General features: G+C 45.4%; 3 protein-coding genes and 1 long non-coding RNA gene across 4 annotated transcripts; 1 reads left to right on the top strand and 3 right to left on the bottom strand.

Moving 5' to 3' along the window:
• Window positions 1-1,772: 1,772 nt before the first annotated feature.
• LOC112888543 lies at window positions 1,773-2,868 on the bottom strand. Its single transcript, XR_003227834.1, has 2 exons — window positions 2,505-2,868; window positions 1,773-1,960 (listed from the first exon to the last, which is right to left on the bottom strand). It is a non-coding gene; the product is annotated as an uncharacterized LOC112888543 (long non-coding RNA).
• Window positions 2,869-5,583: 2,715 nt separating this feature from the next.
• On the bottom strand, window positions 5,584-11,526 carry LOC112890210 (heat shock 70 kDa protein 16-like). The gene is made up of 9 exons (XM_025957110.1): window positions 10,197-11,526; window positions 9,873-10,085; window positions 8,715-8,807; window positions 8,558-8,629; window positions 7,822-8,022; window positions 7,604-7,750; window positions 6,755-6,883; window positions 6,241-6,371; window positions 5,584-6,126 (listed from the first exon to the last, which is right to left on the bottom strand). The coding sequence occupies exons 1-9, from the start codon at window positions 11,373-11,375 to the stop codon at window positions 6,033-6,035; spliced, it is 2,259 nt and encodes a 752-aa protein (XP_025812895.1). The 5' UTR covers window positions 11,376-11,526; the 3' UTR covers window positions 5,584-6,032.
• Window positions 11,527-12,676: 1,150 nt separating this feature from the next.
• Window positions 12,677-16,136, top strand: LOC112888451. The gene is made up of 6 exons (XM_025954670.1): window positions 12,677-12,953; window positions 13,504-13,631; window positions 14,338-14,507; window positions 14,606-14,683; window positions 15,266-15,410; window positions 15,506-16,136. The coding sequence occupies exons 1-6, from the start codon at window positions 12,842-12,844 to the stop codon at window positions 15,917-15,919; spliced, it is 1,047 nt and encodes a 348-aa protein (XP_025810455.1). The 5' UTR covers window positions 12,677-12,841; the 3' UTR covers window positions 15,920-16,136.
• Window positions 16,137-16,295: 159 nt separating this feature from the next.
• On the bottom strand, window positions 16,296-17,004 carry LOC112890855. Its single transcript, XM_025957719.1, has one exon. It carries the CDS (start codon window positions 16,877-16,879, stop codon window positions 16,475-16,477), a length of 405 nt encoding a protein of 134 aa, XP_025813504.1. The 5' UTR covers window positions 16,880-17,004; the 3' UTR covers window positions 16,296-16,474.
• Window positions 17,005-17,197: the final 193 nt, after the last annotated feature.

Below are 17,197 nucleotides of genomic sequence, written 5' to 3' on the forward strand. Positions count from 1 at the left end.
AAGTTTGGTTGCAAAAATAAGAAAAAAACAAAATATGTTTGCCGAGTGTCAGCGCAGACACTCGGCAAAGACCTCTCTTTGTCGAGTGTCTTTTGCCGGCGCTCGGCAAATTGGTTCTTTGCCGAGTGCCCTGTGGAGTACACTCGGCAAAGCTAACGGCCGTTAGCTGCCGGTGCCTAACGGCGACTCTTTGCCGAGCACCTTTCTTTGCCGAGAGCCGGGCTCTCGGCATAGCCACTCTTTGCCGAGTGTTCGTGGTTGCCGAGTGTTTTGCTCTCGGCAAAGACTTGTTTGCCGAGTGTTTTTCTTTACCGAGGACTACACTCGGCAAAAGGGGTCTTTGCCGAGTGCCCGATATTTTGCTCTCAGCAAACGGTTTGGCACTCGGCAAAGATCGCATCTCCGGTAGTGCAAGGCGTAGCCGTCGTCGGCATCCAACCACCACCGTCGTTGCGCAATCCGCATGCAATTTCATCCGTCCAGAATCCTTGGCTGTTCTATCCTCAAAACTGAACTAGCCTTCACTTCAATCCGCACATTAATTATCTGCACCCTTTGAAGAGCTGGTGCGTGGTTTCGTTCCAGCATTCAATCCCAAACCATTTTATGATCGAGTCCTCACATAAGATTTGTGGAATCTGAGTTGCGAGGCTCTCTCTCGCCCGCTGTCTTCTACACCCAGCACCAGCGACCTGCTTGTAGCTGTGAGGCTCTCAGGCCACGATAAATGATCCATGAACCACAAAAAATTGAAGTTGAGAAATTTTAGCTTATTGCCTTGGTCAATGGATTGGCATGGAAGGTATTGGGATGTGCAAAGCTGCGAGGGACATCATGCTGGGGAGGCCTACAGGCAGATCATGCCGTAGGATAAGGCAGCTGAGAGGCCACCGTACCAAGAGTCTCGGCCAGGGCACGAGGCATGACTCTCGGCCCAGGAGTCTCGTACGGACTGGAAAAAAAAAGGAGTCATGCCAGGCACGAGAAAACGGCCCAAGAGTCATGCCCGTACTACTTTCTTTAATATAATGATGTTTGTACTATTGTAGTACTGTAGCAATTAAGAGTAAAATTAGGGAGCTAAAAATCTGGATACCTCAATCAAGAAAAAGAATTGAGACCAAATTAGCTAGCTGGGATGAGGACGAGAAAAACACAAGCTCTGTCCTACCCTCCACACATCACGAGCTGACTCCACACGCCTAGCCTTCACTTCAGTCTGCATTACTATCTGCACCCTTTGCAGAAACTAATTGTGCCCTCGTTACTGTCTTAGCTGCTCCATTTACTTTGGGGTTGTTCTACTGCCTTCTCTAGTTCTCTTCGTTCCCCCGTTCCAGTCCCATCATTTTTAAGCCAGTGCTGGAACTCAGCTTGAACTTTGAAGTTTCCTCTTCTCCCATTCCCTCGTGGACCATGGACCGCAAATTTTAGAGGAAATTTTATCTTGTTATTGCCCTAATAGATAGTTCAACATGGCAGGCATCGGGATATGCAAAGGCGCGGCAGAGATTATACTGTGGAGATCATCATGCAGAAATGGTTTGTTTTGCTTCCGTTGCAGCGTCATTTGGATGAAAAAAGATCAGAAACTCAGGGACATAGGGGATTATTGCTCAGAATGACGCAGTGTCTGAGTCCCTAAAGGTGAGCTCTACACACAAATGGGAACAGTCCGTCAGGCAATTCCGGTAACTTTCAAAGCTTGTTCATGTAAGTGGGGAGGCGTAAGTCCTATCTCGTGTTAGTGGAGGTGGAGGTGGAAGCGGAGGAACATAGAAACGGTTATCTTCCATTATTCCATCACTTTGTCATACACTAATTAGTGAATAGGTTTTCGCTTCCCTTCCGCCTCACTCAACTTCAATTTAAGAGTCGATGTTACATCCACATAAGAATTTTGGAATGCGAAGTTGGGATCTACCCATCACCAGCGAACTGCTTCCCAATGATCCATAAACTGCAGAAATTTGGAGAAAAAACAAAACGGCTTATGATTACACAGATCGATAGCTCGGCAATGCAAGTATTGGGACACGCAACGGTGCGGCAGGCATGATGCCGTGGAGACCTAACTGAAGAGATAGTTATTTTGCTTCGATCGATTCCACCTTCGTATGGCTGGTACAAGATCAAGTGCTCAACATCATACTGTAATGGAAAACATGCAGCTGGAACGCACACAGGTTTTCGTGAGGGTCATCTGGGATGATGCTGGGAAAGATTCTCAGGAAACGAAGTCTCAAGATGCGAATTAATTAAGCTGCCAAAAACTAGTGTCTTTTATCCTAGACTAAACTGAAATCAGCTTGACAGATGGGAAAGATTACACTAGCTGCTTGTGGTAGGAGATATCCATGTCTAAAATTGCCGCCAATCTACTCTGGCGACTACCAACGGAGCCGCTGAGATCTCCATGACTAAAATGTTGTGTTGCATTAGTACTTAATGATTAATTGCCTCTACAAACTGGGACATGCAGGGGGCGAGTATGAAAATCAAACCTGGGATGGATCCGGCATCGAAGACAAGTAAAAATCCAGTCCGTAGAGCGCCAACGGCTGGTGGAGCGCACGACAAAAAAGGCATCAAACAAAGAGCCAATATATCCTGAAATCTCCACTTCTCCTAGCTTGCGTAGTGAGTGCGTGAAGGTAGTGATTGGTTGCTTGGCTTAGTCCAATCGATCTCGAGCACGACCGAATCGAGCTCCGTCGAGGATCAATAGAGCTCGAGCATGCTGCGGCAGTTGGAGGATTTGCTCCGCGCGTCGGCGGAGGTGCTGGGCAAGGGACGACCGCTCGTCACCGCAGCACCGTGCAGACCCACGCCATGCCGCTGCTCGCCGTCGATCTGGTCGCCCTCAAGTTGCAATGTCCCTAATCAGCATATTTAATTTACAGCACGTGTACTACTAAAACAAAATGCCCTTGGTCCAAAGGAGCTGAGACGAAGCTGACAAATGCCCAGGTCCATATCATCTGATGCATGGACAGATGGACTGGATCGTGAGCTCAATGGAATCTCATCCTTGCTACTACGTGTTGCCAGAACCTTCAGTTCAATATCTACCTGAAACTTCGTGAGATTTTAGTCACCTAGAATATAGGAGATACTTTATAATTAGGCTTCGTTTGGGGAATCATTCTTCTATTAAAGTTCCATTTTGAATAAGATCTTCGTTGAGCCTCGGCCTTTGCTCAAGACTAAGTACAGTGTGTTGGCTCACCAAACATTGATTTTTACCCTCCCTCGATTGTGCGTGAGAGAGAGCGCATTGCTCATCTATCTCCCGTGGTTTGAATGGTCACTCTTTACTCCTCATTTACTTGCCCTCTCAGCATCTCCATCTCTACATATATCAGCCCGGCCCTTCGCTGAAGGGTGCTCTATAGGTACTTGGTTGTAAGCCCAACCACCAATTCTGCAGCCACAAAAGAACTAAATTTTTATGTATCCATGAAGCATAGTGGATGTTGGGGGTATTCCTCTATTATTCATTTTATGATTTTTCCTAACAGTGGTTCAGAATAGGAGGCGGCAGGACGAAATTGGATCTTGACGGTGAAGTCATCATGAGGGTCGGAGGAGGTAAGAAGCATGGGTGGTACTGGATTGCCGACGGCGTAATCGACGCGTCCTCTACTCCTACTCTATCTCAGATTAGAGCAAGGAGCACCAGCGCGAGCCCAGCCATACGACCTCGGCAGGACACTTCACAGTACCGGATACAAGAACTCCAGGTTATTAGATCTCTATATGTCGTTTATTGATTATTATATATCTTTTCTTTGCATTACTGTAACATTGGGGAGAAAATTTTGCAGGACCAACTAGAACAAGAGAGGAGGCTACGTGAGGCCTTGGAGGCGAGGATGAGCGCCGAGCGTGAGGCCGAGCGCCTGAGGATGAGCGAGATTCTTGCTTACATGCAGAGCCTTGGGGCCGCAACGGGTGTTACTCCGCCAGCTTCGTTGTTTTCTCCACCTCGACCACCACCTCCACCTTCTGATTCGTTTCATACTCCTGTGAGTATGGATAAGTTTTAGTCATGTATGAACGTTATTTTTCTTGTCTCACATGTAATCTCTTCTATTTTATGCAGAATCAATCGGCGGCCTCAAATGACCCTAATGTATCTCAAAATCAAAGTACTTAGCCAACGTGGTGATGGTTTTCGAAATTAGTCAAATTATGTATTATTGTGAACTTGTTGAGAACTTGGTGATGATTTGACAACTGTTCGTGAACTTTATGAATTTATTCGTTGAACTCTTCTAAAACTGTTTTTCATTGCTTATTAATTTCATCATTAAAATCTTGTAAAACTTGTAGTGGTCTTTGTGATGATATATGTTTTTGTGATATATATGTGTGGATGAAATAGAAAAAATAGATTAAAATGGGTAATATTGGTTACTTTGCCTAGTGTTGGCACTCGGCAAAATCTGGTATGAAGAACCTTTGCCGAGTGCCACGGCTCCGGCCCTCGGCAAAGGGCCAAGCCTTTGCCGAGAGCCACGACCGAGACACTCGGCAAAGATTACTTCTTTGCCGAGCGCCACGGGTCCGTCCCTCGGCAAAGAGCCTAGCCTTTGCCAAGCGCCACCTCTCAGACACTCGGCAAAGATTACTTCTTTGCCGAGCGCCACGGATCTGGCCCTCGGCAAAGAGCCTAGCCTTTGCCGAGCGCTACGTCGCTCGGCAAAGACGCCGTCACGGGCCCAAACGACGTCACGGTTAATTTCGTTTGCCGAGTGCCGCCTCTGACGCTCGGTAAAGTCTTTGCCGAGTGCCCGAAAAAAGGCTCTCGGCAAAGACCTCTTTGCCGATATAATCGCTGGCGAGTGCGCTTTGCCGAGTGTTACGCTCGGCAAGTCTTTTGCCGAGTGTGATTGTGTCTTTGCCGAGTGTCTGGGACACTCGGCAAAGGGCCTGAATCCGGTAGTGGTGTGTGTGAGAGAGAGCGCATTGCTCATGTATCTCCCGTGGTTTGAATGGCCACTCTTTACTCCTCATTTACTTGTCCTCTCAGCATCTCCATCCCTGCATATATCAGCCGCGCTTCCTTCCTCTCCCAGCCCTTCGCTGAAGGGTGCTCTATAGGTACTTAGTTGTAAGCCCAACCACCAATTCTGCAGCCACAAAAGAACTAAATTTTTATGTATCCATGAAGCATGGAAGGCTAGAACCATGGTATGGTGGATGCTGGGGGCATTCCTCTATTATTCATTTTATGATTTTTCCTAACAGTGGTTCAGAATAGGAGGTGGCAGGACGAAATTGGAAGGCGCTAGCTCACAGGGATGGAGATTGTCACGGGGCTGATGTTCCACTGGGTAACTCTGGCAGGGCCGCAGGGATGATCGTCGGTCGCAGCACTAACAGTTGTGTGACCTAAAATAGGTTAAGTGCATTAGCTTGAAAAACCATTACTTACAAACATTTGCACATCAACCACAACTAGCAAACTAAATTATTCTGAAGTAGAAGCCATGCTAGTAATATTCAAATTTAGTTCCTTGGATCGCTATGAGCAACACAGTATTCAACCACACACCTCCACCAGAAAAGGAACGCCCATACAATACAATATTCAAATTTCAAATGAAGGAACTATGAGCAATGTACACTATACAAGGTCTTCTAAAAATAAGAAAGAAAAACTATGCAGGGAAACTTCCTTGGATCAACAAACAATAAAATCTGCCAAGCTAAATAGCCCCTTATCCTCATGTGGCTTGCGTACAAATTTTCTTTTGGCTCTTTTCATTCAGCACAAACTGAGGCAGACAACAACTTTGCTCCGAGGTACAGGAAAAGAATTCACAGATATCAATAATCATGATTAGTAGGCTCTCAAGTGAAAACTGCACCCTGAACCTTGAGAACCAAGACGCAGTTGCCCAATGGCGGGCCCCGTATAGTACAGGGTGGATTATACGATGGTGTTAGCAAAAACTCATTCATTCATATATTGCTACAGAATGTAAGACAATCGTGGTCGTACAGTGAAGAAACCTCATGAACATCTAATCTCTATCTGGTGTAGGCATGTGATCTGAACCCCTGCTGCCATCCGTTCTTGCTGGAGAGCCCTTGTGCCTTGCTATGTTTTGACAGAACCTACAAGCCGAATCAGGCAAAGCTTCTTAGACCATCTGGAACAAAAACAACAAACATTTTTGCCAAAGAGCTCAAACGGCTGTTAAGTGGCCATAGGGAGGGAAGGACACATACATATCCAACTCTTCTTCCCTTCTCTTAATTTCATAGGACCAAAGTACAGGGTCGACATTCTTGGGCAAGGATTCTTGAAGTTGCAACCCCTCCCTTAGCCACTGCTCAGCTTTATTGCACTCGTTGTCAACCTGATAGTAAGAGTCAATTCATCCACAGAATCACAAGTTAGCCACAGCGCAATATTATGGTAGCATACATGAAAGACAGAAAGCAATTAAACTGAACCATTGCTAAGCATCAACCCTTGAATATTTATTCAGCAATCTAGAACATTTTAAAAGCTCAGTGTTGTAATTCAGCAAATAAAATGAATTCCATATATACAACATATTGTGAGATCATAAATGATTTCCTCTGTACATCCACCATATTGAAGGGTTGGGAGAAATGCAAAACAAGGTTATTATCCTATGTGGTCTTACATATTATCACTTTGCTGAAATTAGAATAGAACAGTAGACCTATAGATATTATGTTAACCTAGATAAAAGCTGAATCTTAAATAACTTACAGCTTCTCTTTCAGATGTGGATAATGACTTGGCAGCCATCCTGTGGTCAACAATGCACTTCAAAAGCTCCCTCGTCGCTTCAGCTCTCACTTCATCGTCTTTACAACGATTTTCGATAGGATCTACAAGCTTTAAATATAAACATAGACATAAACAAAAGTTCCATGGAGGGGTGCAAGGAAAAAAAAAGTTAAAAGCTCAGAAGCGGATGCTCCACCAGGACTTGGTGTTGAATAGAATGGCTATTTAGACTAGTTCTTGACATGCTTGATTACTCACTACTACAAATAACATTTTTTCACAAATGCAGAGTACTAGAGTTCAAATACCAAATATCCAAAAGGTTGATCACTTTGTGGATGCGATGAGACCATTTGCCTTCAAGTTTTTACCACTGCTTAATCTCTTCTTTCATGCAAACTTGGGGGCAAGACAGTTCACAATTGAGCAATTTGAGCTGCCACTGTCTCCAGAATACGAATCAGTGTAAGAATAGGACAAGTGTATGCCCTTTCTGTTTATCTATAATCTACTAGCAATATGGTATACATAAGGAAACGTAGAATATTTCCATGCAACAACAGGAAATAATGACAATCTTCATGGATGGAAGCAGATACGACCATCTGATATAGCAATGCATAGCATGGCATATACCAAGACAAGAAAACCACAAAAGATGTACATCAGATATACCAAGATGTACATCTGATAGGACAGTCAGAACAGTGACTGAGAAAAACCAAAAAAGACTAGAGAGGAAAGAACAAGAAAATATATTTGCAGAATTGAAAAAAGATACAAAGCCCAATGCATCCAGACAGAAAGATCAACAAGAATTTCCTTTACCTTTTTCAGTTCCTCAAGTTTACTACAGTAAACCGCTTCTGTCTCATCATCACCTTCTTCATAAAGCCATTCTTCAGTCTGTTGTAGATTAACTGATATTTCTTCCCTTTCTGAATCAGTAGCAAAGCTCCGGTACCTCTCAGAAAGCTAGAAAACAACTTATAAGCCAACAAACTTTAGGTATGGAAAAGAAATAAAAAAAGGTTACAGAACACTACCTTATTGCGGGTGTCATATACATAAGATTCTAATGCATTCTTCCTGTCTTTTGTCCGTTCCATAAGTTTATCCTGATAAGCTAGGTGTTGCTCTTGCTCTTGAGCCTCCAGCAATTCCTGCTTGCTCATTGCACCATAAATGTACTCAGCGATTGGCAAATCCTGCCGTTGGATAGACCTTTCACTTCTTGACTTGTCACCCTGCATAATGGCAGTTGAGGCACCTCAATAATTGGTCATAATTTGAGACATGTTAAAGCTATAATTATGTTATGTAGCATTTCAACATATTGAGCCCCAAGCCTGGATAAAGGTAGAAGGGCCCCTTCCACAGAAGGGAGAGGGTTGCGATAGGGTTGCAGAGCCAATGTAAAAAGACCAGCCACTCGAAGGAAGATGAAACCCAAGAGAAAATTGCGGGCATAACTTTTCATATCACTTTTAGTTTCCCAACATAACTAATCATATGATATCTTCTTCAACAAGCATATTTAATAAGGTTCTTGCACATTTACCATCTTAAATAGTTAAACTGGCATAGTAAACCCAATTGGTACGGAAACAATGTAAGCAAAATGTTACATGCTTGCTACTTACTACACCTACACCACATTTATTGCTTATTGCAAGCAACATTACAAGAATGTTAGCTGCTGATGGTGGAATCTTCATAAGAACCTATTGTGATAATGGAACACACAGATCTATGCTTCGTATATGATAAATAATCCATTACCATGTCATCACCACTGGAATCCACCTCCATATGGTCAGCGGAATTCACATTCCTTTGATAATCATCTATCAACTAAGGAAGTTTGAAAGTTAGGAATTGCATATATCAACTGCAAGATATAACTAAGCTGGTTATGACAAGGAAAATTGACACTTACAGCAGCTGATTCAACTGAAATGAGACCATGTAGATTCAAACGGACTTTTACTTTGACTTTAGAAGCTTCGGTATGTGCTTGGAATGGGCCAATCTGCAACAAGACAAGTTAAATGAATTATAAATAATAGTGCAATAAATCAAAGTTTGGATAATTCAAAGAGTAAAACAGTGCAACATCATTGAATGAATCGCTAGGGGATTGTGGCCACAGTCAGGTGATGTACATGATTAGCACTAACCAAAAGAATATAAGAAGTTTTAAAGACGATGTCAAGAATCATGTGGAGTTAGCATAAATGAAAAGTAATGGCCTGAGAACCTAGAATTCAGAGTGAAAGAAATTTTGACAGAGTACAACACTTTTTTTTAGTACATTGAAGAATGAAGACAACACAAGGCCCCACAAAACATTGGTACACCCTTTCCCACTGAACGCACATGCATGTGTGTGCTCCTACCATCAGTAAACAACAACACAGAGTTGGACTCAAACTCAAACTCAAACCCTGGTGGGCTGGTTGTACACCCACAGCAGTAGCCATCTGGCAAACAGGCCAATTTCCACAACACGCGTTGGCTCTTACAGAATGAAGTGGCAAAACTACCTTCGCAGACAACACATTTTCTAGGAACCCTACAGTTCCAATGGTCATGTTTTTGTAAGAAAAATGATCAAATTACAATTTGTGACACGCACACAAACTTGAAGACAGACATTTGAGAAGAGGCAAGCTATGCATTAATATCAACGCCAAGAAGGTCATTTGTAAATGCGCAGCTATTTGATCACTCTTGAAGTTTAATTCATTGAACTACCAAGGACAATTAAGTAGGCACAAGGCCCTCGAAGTCCTCATCAGAAGATCTATAAGCTACAGCATTCATTAGATGACCAACCAGCAGCACATATGAAAAAGTTGGGCACAGGTGCCCAAGTTACTTTCTGGCACTATAAGGAAGGAGGTAGGCATTCACAAACATTTATACGGAAACATTGGTGATGAAATAAAGTATACCTGTCTCGCAAGTTGTAAGGATATAGTGTTGATACAGAAGTAAAATAATATTAGTATCGGAAGAATCTAATGGAACATACATCTGAGCAAAAAAAAAGACTATATAATCATCTTTATAGATCAATGAGTTAACAGCATACCTGGAAACTACCGATGTTTGCTGAGGTACCAGGAGGCAATTCATTCTCATCCACATAATATGCATCCAAATTAAAACTGTTGTGCTTCTGTAGAGTAATGGTTTTGACACTGGGAAAAGGCAGGCCTCTCCGGAACAATGCATTACTTGACAATGTTGAAATTGGGCCTTCTCTCGTGCTGAATCCTATCGAAGCAGGAATAGCATCTTGCACCTGAAATACAATGAATGTGGCAATTCTCACTATACAACCAGCAGTCTCACCTGCTTCAAATACCACATATAGCTTACATGTTATATTCAACAATATAAAGTGCAATCATACCTCATACTCCCGAACACGGAATGCAGGACTAAGCATTGCACACTGCAATGCACACCCCCGAGCCACACACTCACTAGCATTGAGTGTGCGACTAGGTTCCCTTCTGAAGAATCCCGCAAGCACCTTGGCAATGGAAGGTACCCGAGAACCTGACCCAACGAGTTCCACAGAATGCAGCCTCTCCAATCCAATCCCTGAATCTGCCACCGCCCTTTTGCAAGGTTCAACAACCCTCTCCAGCAGTCCAGCACATAGCTTCTCGAATTCATCCCTCCGAATCACCCCCTTGACATCCTTCTCCTCCATCAAGCACTCGATGTTCACCACAGCCTCCGCATTCGCGCTGAGAACCTTCTTCGCCTTCTCGCACGCTGCCCTCAACCTCATACTGGCCTTTACATTCCCCACGACATCAATCTTATACCTATCCCTGAACTCCTCGGCGAAATGCTCGAAAAGCACCTCGTCGAAGTCCCTGCCCCCCAGGTCCGCATCGAACCCGTGCGACAGCACCTTCATCCCCGACGCGTCGAAGGCGACCACCGCGACCTGCGTGTCGCATTGCCCGACGTCCACGAACGCGACGTGGGTGGGGCCCCCGGCGCTGCCGAGGTCGGAGCGGTAGAGGCCGTAGCCGAGCGCGGTGGCGGCGAGGTCGTGCATGAGGCGCAGCGGCCTGAGCCCCGCGACGGCTGCGGCGTCGAGGTAGGCGCGGCGCTGCGCCTGTGTGAAGTAGCAGGGCACGGAGATCACGCAGTCGGCGACGGGGGCGCCGCCGAGGTCGGCCTCGGCGAGCTGCTTGAGGTAGGCGAGCAGCATGGAGAGGAGGTGGGTGGGGGAGAGCGCGATGCGGCGGCCGATGTGGTCGGCGTGGACGACGGCGCCGCCATCGGCGGCGGAGGAGACGGGGAAGGGGAGGCGCGGGAGGTCGCGGAGGAGCGAGGACGCCGGGTCCCGGCCGGTGGCGCCGAGGAGGAGGCGCTTGAGGCTGGAGAAGGGGGCGTGGGAGGCGGAGGCGGAGGCCGCGTGGGAGCCGATGAGGCGCGCGTTGTGGGAGAAGGCGACGGCGGCGGGGGACTCGCGCTTGGACTCGGCGTTGAGGAGCACGTCGATGCCCCGCTGCCGCGCGGCCGCCGCCACCAGGGTGTCGTTGCCGACGTCGAACCCGACCACGCTCATCGCCGCCGGGCTCCGCCGATTCGGGATTCGATCGGTGGGAATGGGGGCGGGGCGGTTGGATTTGGGGCGCGATGCGATGGAAGATGGAGATGGAGGAGGAGCGATGCGCCGGAGGGTACGGTCCGCGCACGCCGCGGTGGGCGAGGAGGTGGAGGGCCGGGCCGTGGTTACTCGCCTGTCGCCGACAGGTGGGGCAGCTGCCTTTTGCCTGTGGGGTCGTGCTGCTGCAAAAACTTCCGGTCTCTTTCTTGTCCTACTAATTTCGAGCTGCTAATCATCATCAGCCAGACTCTTTTACTGTAAGCAGTCGGTATTATACTGCTTCCTCCGTTCTAAAAATATATATTATTTAATTTTTTTAAAATTTATAATTTTTACTATGCACATAGATATCTATTATATTTAGATATATAACAAACACTACAAATCTAAAAAATTAAAATAATCTACATTTTAAAATGGAAAGAGTACTAAATTATTAATATTATTTATTAGTTAACGTTGAAAAGCTCTGACATACATTTTTATCTGCAAGATGCAATAATAATTTTGTGACATTACATGATGATTGAAATTGTGAGATGTGTTTGTGTTTCTTACAATAAGTAAAGACAAGTGGGCGGATCATGTATGGTTATTGGAATAATATACCTTTGCTTAATTAACGAGGATGTACAGTATGAAAATTATATAGTTGTTAGAAATACATAGTTATCAAGTGTATATGGTTGTTAGAACAATGCTAACACATTGATATGAGAGGAAATAAATTCGAGTTAAACTAAAAAGATTATTAGAAATTAGTGTTCTTGCCTCTACTTTGCATTATAATTATATATTTTTTACCTTCATTTTTTGCAGCTTTGTTATTTTGCCTTACTATTCACAACTCAATGTGATTTGCCCCTAGTCAACTTGATTGACTAGGGATAAAATTGTGTTAGCTTATTAATAGTAAGGATAAAACATTTAAAGTTGAAAAAAATAAGGGTAAAATTACAGCTGCACCCGAAGATCATATCAAGGTCTTTTTGTAAAGCTAGTAATAGTACTATTTTAGAGTTTCCTAATTTCAGAGGTGGGACTTCACACTTGGAATTGAAAGTTCAACCTTTTTACGCAGAAGCCGGAAATTATCCACGTGAAAATTAGATAATCCGAGCCCAAGCAAAAACAATAAAAAAATAATAAAAAGTTAGGGAACCGACGGAAATTGACGCCCTCTCCCATTCCGGCCCGACCGTCTCGCCGTCGCCGACATCCCAAGTCCCTCTACCCTGCCCGGCTGCGCCCCGCGCCCGCCGCCAACCCCACCCCCCCCCCCAACAGCCCCACCGGCGACCGGCTCGCGCGCCACCACCATCTTCGCCCGCGCCCACCTTGCTGCCGCGACGCCCGGTCCCTTACGCTCCCGCGCCCGCCTGGAGGACCCGCCGGCTGCCCTCGATCTGACCCCAGGGGGCTGGATGGACAAGGGGAAATCGGTGGTCGCCGAGCTGGCGGCGTCGCTCAGCGATGTCCGTGTCACGCCGCGCCAGAACCCCAAGCCCAAGAGCTTCGTACCCTCGGCCTCCTTCTGTAAGCTCCCGGTTCTTGTTGCTGATTCAAGCTAATCCATCTCGTATGCGGGGTAATTAACCGTACTCGTGTCTTTCAAGTGATTTAGAAAAAAAAAAAGAGTGGTCAGCTGACTTTCGTGTTGGTCACGGCAGATTGCAGCTGCCGTGATCGATTTAGTGAGCTAGTATCTCCTGCAAACCGGAAAGATGTAAAGAATGGATTGGGAGCTTTCTAGTCTGATAAACAGTGGTGGAAATATTCTCCGTGAAGGGTTTGATTGGCTTTAGTTTGTGGAATTGGTGTTATGTGCTTCACTTTGATCATTCTAGTAACATATTTGTTCTGGTATACTGCCAAGAAGATTGCATACCACAGAGAATTTCTATTGAACAGAGAATGAAGTTTGTTTATTTGAAATGATTGAATGATGCGCTTGCTATCAAACTGTTGTGCAGACTGGAATAATTGAATCTCTTCCATAAATCCATACTATAGTCTATAGGTTTCCAATTGTCTGTAAATGCATACATTATCTCCAATATTCATGTGCAAATTGTAACTACTTCAGATTGTTTCTCAAAGAAGGCTAAACCTCGGAAATTGGTGAGCTTGTGCCTTGGCACCCTTGGTCAGCATCTTGAAGATATCATCACTGATATTTCTGAATTTGCTGCCTACTTTCCACCCCACATTAAGGTATCCATGAACTTCTCTTTTTGTTTGGTTTTCTATTGATGCTTGCTGCCAGAATAAAATGTGTATGCAAGCTTTTCAGTCATTAGATAGAGTCGACCTTTTAGTTTGTATAATGTAAGCCCAATTCATTGATGTGGCAGAGTTCTTTGTCTGACAAAAAGAAAGTACGTGTTCTTGTAGTTACTTGTAGTTGATCTGATGGCTCGCAACGCTGATTAATTTAGTTTACACGATTTTTTCCTCTTTTTTCCAGTTTACTTTTAAGTTGTAACTCTTGCTTAAACAACAACTAGAAGTGAGAAATCTACATTTCTTTTGTTGCTTATTTATTTTTTCTTGCTGATGAATTTGAAATCTTTGTAAAAAATGCAAATAGCATATAATAGAATAGAAGGCACAAATGTAACTTAGTATTGGAAGCACTTGCAAAATCCAGACAGGAACTGTTAGTAGGACCAATAGAAGGAACTGTTGATTATAAGGTTGATCTGTTGATGTGATGTGAACTGCACCGAGGCTCTTTAGTTTTATGACCTTGTAACAACAGCTAGTAGTAAATCAATCTGAATTATGCATCAATGTATTTTTAAGGTTTTTGAAGAGGCGTAGTCTAGAAACAATTATTGTTTGATTTAGTTCACGTATTGACATGTGATATACTGATATCTACTGGTACAGTAATGATTGAGTTTCTTGTATGATACAGTTGGCAGTTCTGTCTATTGCGAGGAGAAGAAGACTACTGAATGATGAAGTTTTGACTTCTCTTGCTGAATGCTCCTGGGAGATCCTAGATATATCTGGTTCTGATGTAACTGATGTTGGTTTGGCTACTGTGGCAAATGTTTGTAGTAATTTACGCGCTATTGATATTAGGTAAGGTTTTGTTGATGCGTGAGTTATTACTTAATAGAAGCTCAACAAACACTTCAACGAGTGAATCCATCTCATTTATGGTGTATCTTCTCATGCAGTCGCTGCGAAAAAATTACTACTGCTGGTGTTTCTGAAATTGTATGCCACTGCCCATCCTTGGAGATATTGAGATGTGGGTATGACTTCCAACAAATTGCATGTACAACCTTAGGGTCGATCAATCTCAAATTTGTGCCTTCATGATTTTGCCTCCAATTTTGTTGTGAATAGGTGAAGTACAAACATCTTGGTGTGAGCCATACTTGTTATTGACATGTCTGAGATTGAATTCGCTTAGGCCTATACCTTTTTGTGCTAGGCTATTCATGTCTAAGTACAACTTTTCCAATATCAGCATCTTGATTTACCTAGTATGGTAAGACCTGCAGTGTTGCTAGTTGATGAAATCAGGACATGTGGACATGTGATGCCTGGTACTGAAAATTTGGTGGCTCTTCATGAAAACTACAATAAACGGTTTCTTTTGTGAACTGATCTTATAAAGCATCAATTTATGATACTGAAAATTATGGTTAAAAATAATGCACAATTGATCATGTGTGCACAAGTCTATTTGATCATTCCAGATTATACTAGTGAATAGCTAGTCTCCTTGTGTGGAAATTTTTTTCCTTTTACTTTGGCAAATCATATGGCCTTCCATTGTTTACTACGTGTTGTATCGGATACTAAAAAGAGTTTAAATCACATGATTGCAGAGGCTGTCCGAGAAGTGAATTCACTGCGAGGAGGTGCTTGAATATCTTGAAACCCAAATTAAATACTCTTGAAGAGGACTCATGGGAGGAACTCGATACACTAGATATAGGAGGCGGTGCGGAGTCTTTAAGATGGCTTGTTTGGGTATGCTTGCAAAGTTCACTTTGTCTCTAGTGATGATATGTTGTGTATTCACAGTTCACTAATACATGTCTTGTGTTTAATCGTTTCGCTTGCAGCCAAAGATAGATGATAACTCAAAGGAAACTCTAGCTGCCGAATGCCCTCGTGTTACGATCAACCCACAGCCATCGCCTTATGACCTCTCTAGATCCAAAGTCCCAGTTGAAGCATTGGCAAGCGTACCACTTGACCATTTCATAGTTGAGGATATTGATCCCAAAACATGGGCGGTTTCTGCTGCCCCTCGAAGACCTGTTGCTCCGCCAAATCCTAATGCTCCACCTGAAATACCGATAGCAGAGAGGTTCCGACTCGCCTATGTGGAGAGGGAAGCAAGGCTGGCGCCCAAGAGAGCCAAGCGAGAAAGGCAGCAGAGGCGTCGTGCTGAAAGGGACTACATGATGAATGATATTGACGCCAGGTCGGTCGCGCTTGCTGCTCAAGCAAGCAGAAACCTGCGCAAGAGCTGATACTGAACTTTGCTTTGCTTGTGTTTGGTGTTGTATGTCTCAATAGTTTTGTCAAACAAGGAAGATGTGTAGAGAAATGTTGTTCAATGTTTCAAATGCAAAGATAGACATATATGAACACAATTTTGTATCAGCCAGTACCAGTGGCGTTTACACTATATCATGTACGAAGATGTGAATATACTCAAATGCAAGGAAAATGTGCTTTGATCAGGTATTCAGGCCGTGAGTTCGCCGAGCAAGATTTGTACTGATCCCAATTTAGTTGAATCTGAGTGAAGCGATTTCCTGTAAATTGACTAACTTAATTTGTTGAAATGAATGACGCGATTCACGTGAACTGCCATATGCAGCTTTCTGAAATATAAATGACGGTGAATTGTTGCTGAGACGAACAAGCGAAAATTGCAAAGTTGTATTGTACACACCGGAGCATCAGATCTTAGATTACTTGTCCAGATTCCTACAAGAAGCTAGAAACACGACCCGATCCGTCTGCACATCATCTAATTAACGCCTACACACTCGACGAGCGCACCGAGCGCCGACCACCCCTCAGCGCGCGGCGACGAGGTCCGACGGCGGCGGCGGCGCGAACGCGTCCATGAAGAAGGCCTCGGCGGCCTCCGGCGGCGGCAGGAACACCACGCCCCGCGCCGCGGCGAGCTTCTTCCGCAGCGGGTACCGCATCCCGCGCGCGGCGGGGCCCAGAAAGCACGGCACGCCGTCCCCCGCGGCCGCCGCCGGCGCGGGCGAGCGGGGAGGCGAGGAGGAGGAGGACGGTGGCGGGAGCGGCGCCCGCGCGGCGCAGCGGAGGGAGCGGGCGAGGACCTTGGAGTCGCGGAGCCGCGCGAGGGCGCCCGGGCGGAGGAACCGGTGCGGGCTGCCGCCGCCGCGCTGGCGCTCGTCCGCGCGCGGGGCCGGCGGGCGGCGCGCCGGGGAGCGGAGGCGGCGGTCCATGGGCGGGTGGTGCGGTGCGGTGGGCGCGCGTGGACGGAGGAGAGCGGATCGGGATGGGGAGCGGGGGAAAAGGTGGGAGGGAGATTTGGAATTGAGCGCGGATTTGGTTAGTGGTGGGGAGCGGGGAGGGAGAAGGGGATTTTATGGTGGCGGGCGGGAGGAGGGGTGGAGGGAAACGAAAACGAGGCCGGGCGGGAAGAGGGGAGGGTGATGAATCGGAGGGCGATTGGAAAATGGGAGGGAGGCGTAGGCGCCACGCCAGCAAGGCGGCAAGGAAGGCATGACTCGACTTCGTGTGTGGGGTGGGCCAGGAAAAAG

Source organism: Panicum hallii, chromosome 4 (genome assembly GCF_002211085.1).
Source record: "Panicum hallii strain FIL2 chromosome 4, PHallii_v3.1, whole genome shotgun sequence".
Classification (NCBI taxonomy): Eukaryota; Viridiplantae; Streptophyta; class Magnoliopsida; order Poales; family Poaceae; genus Panicum; species Panicum hallii.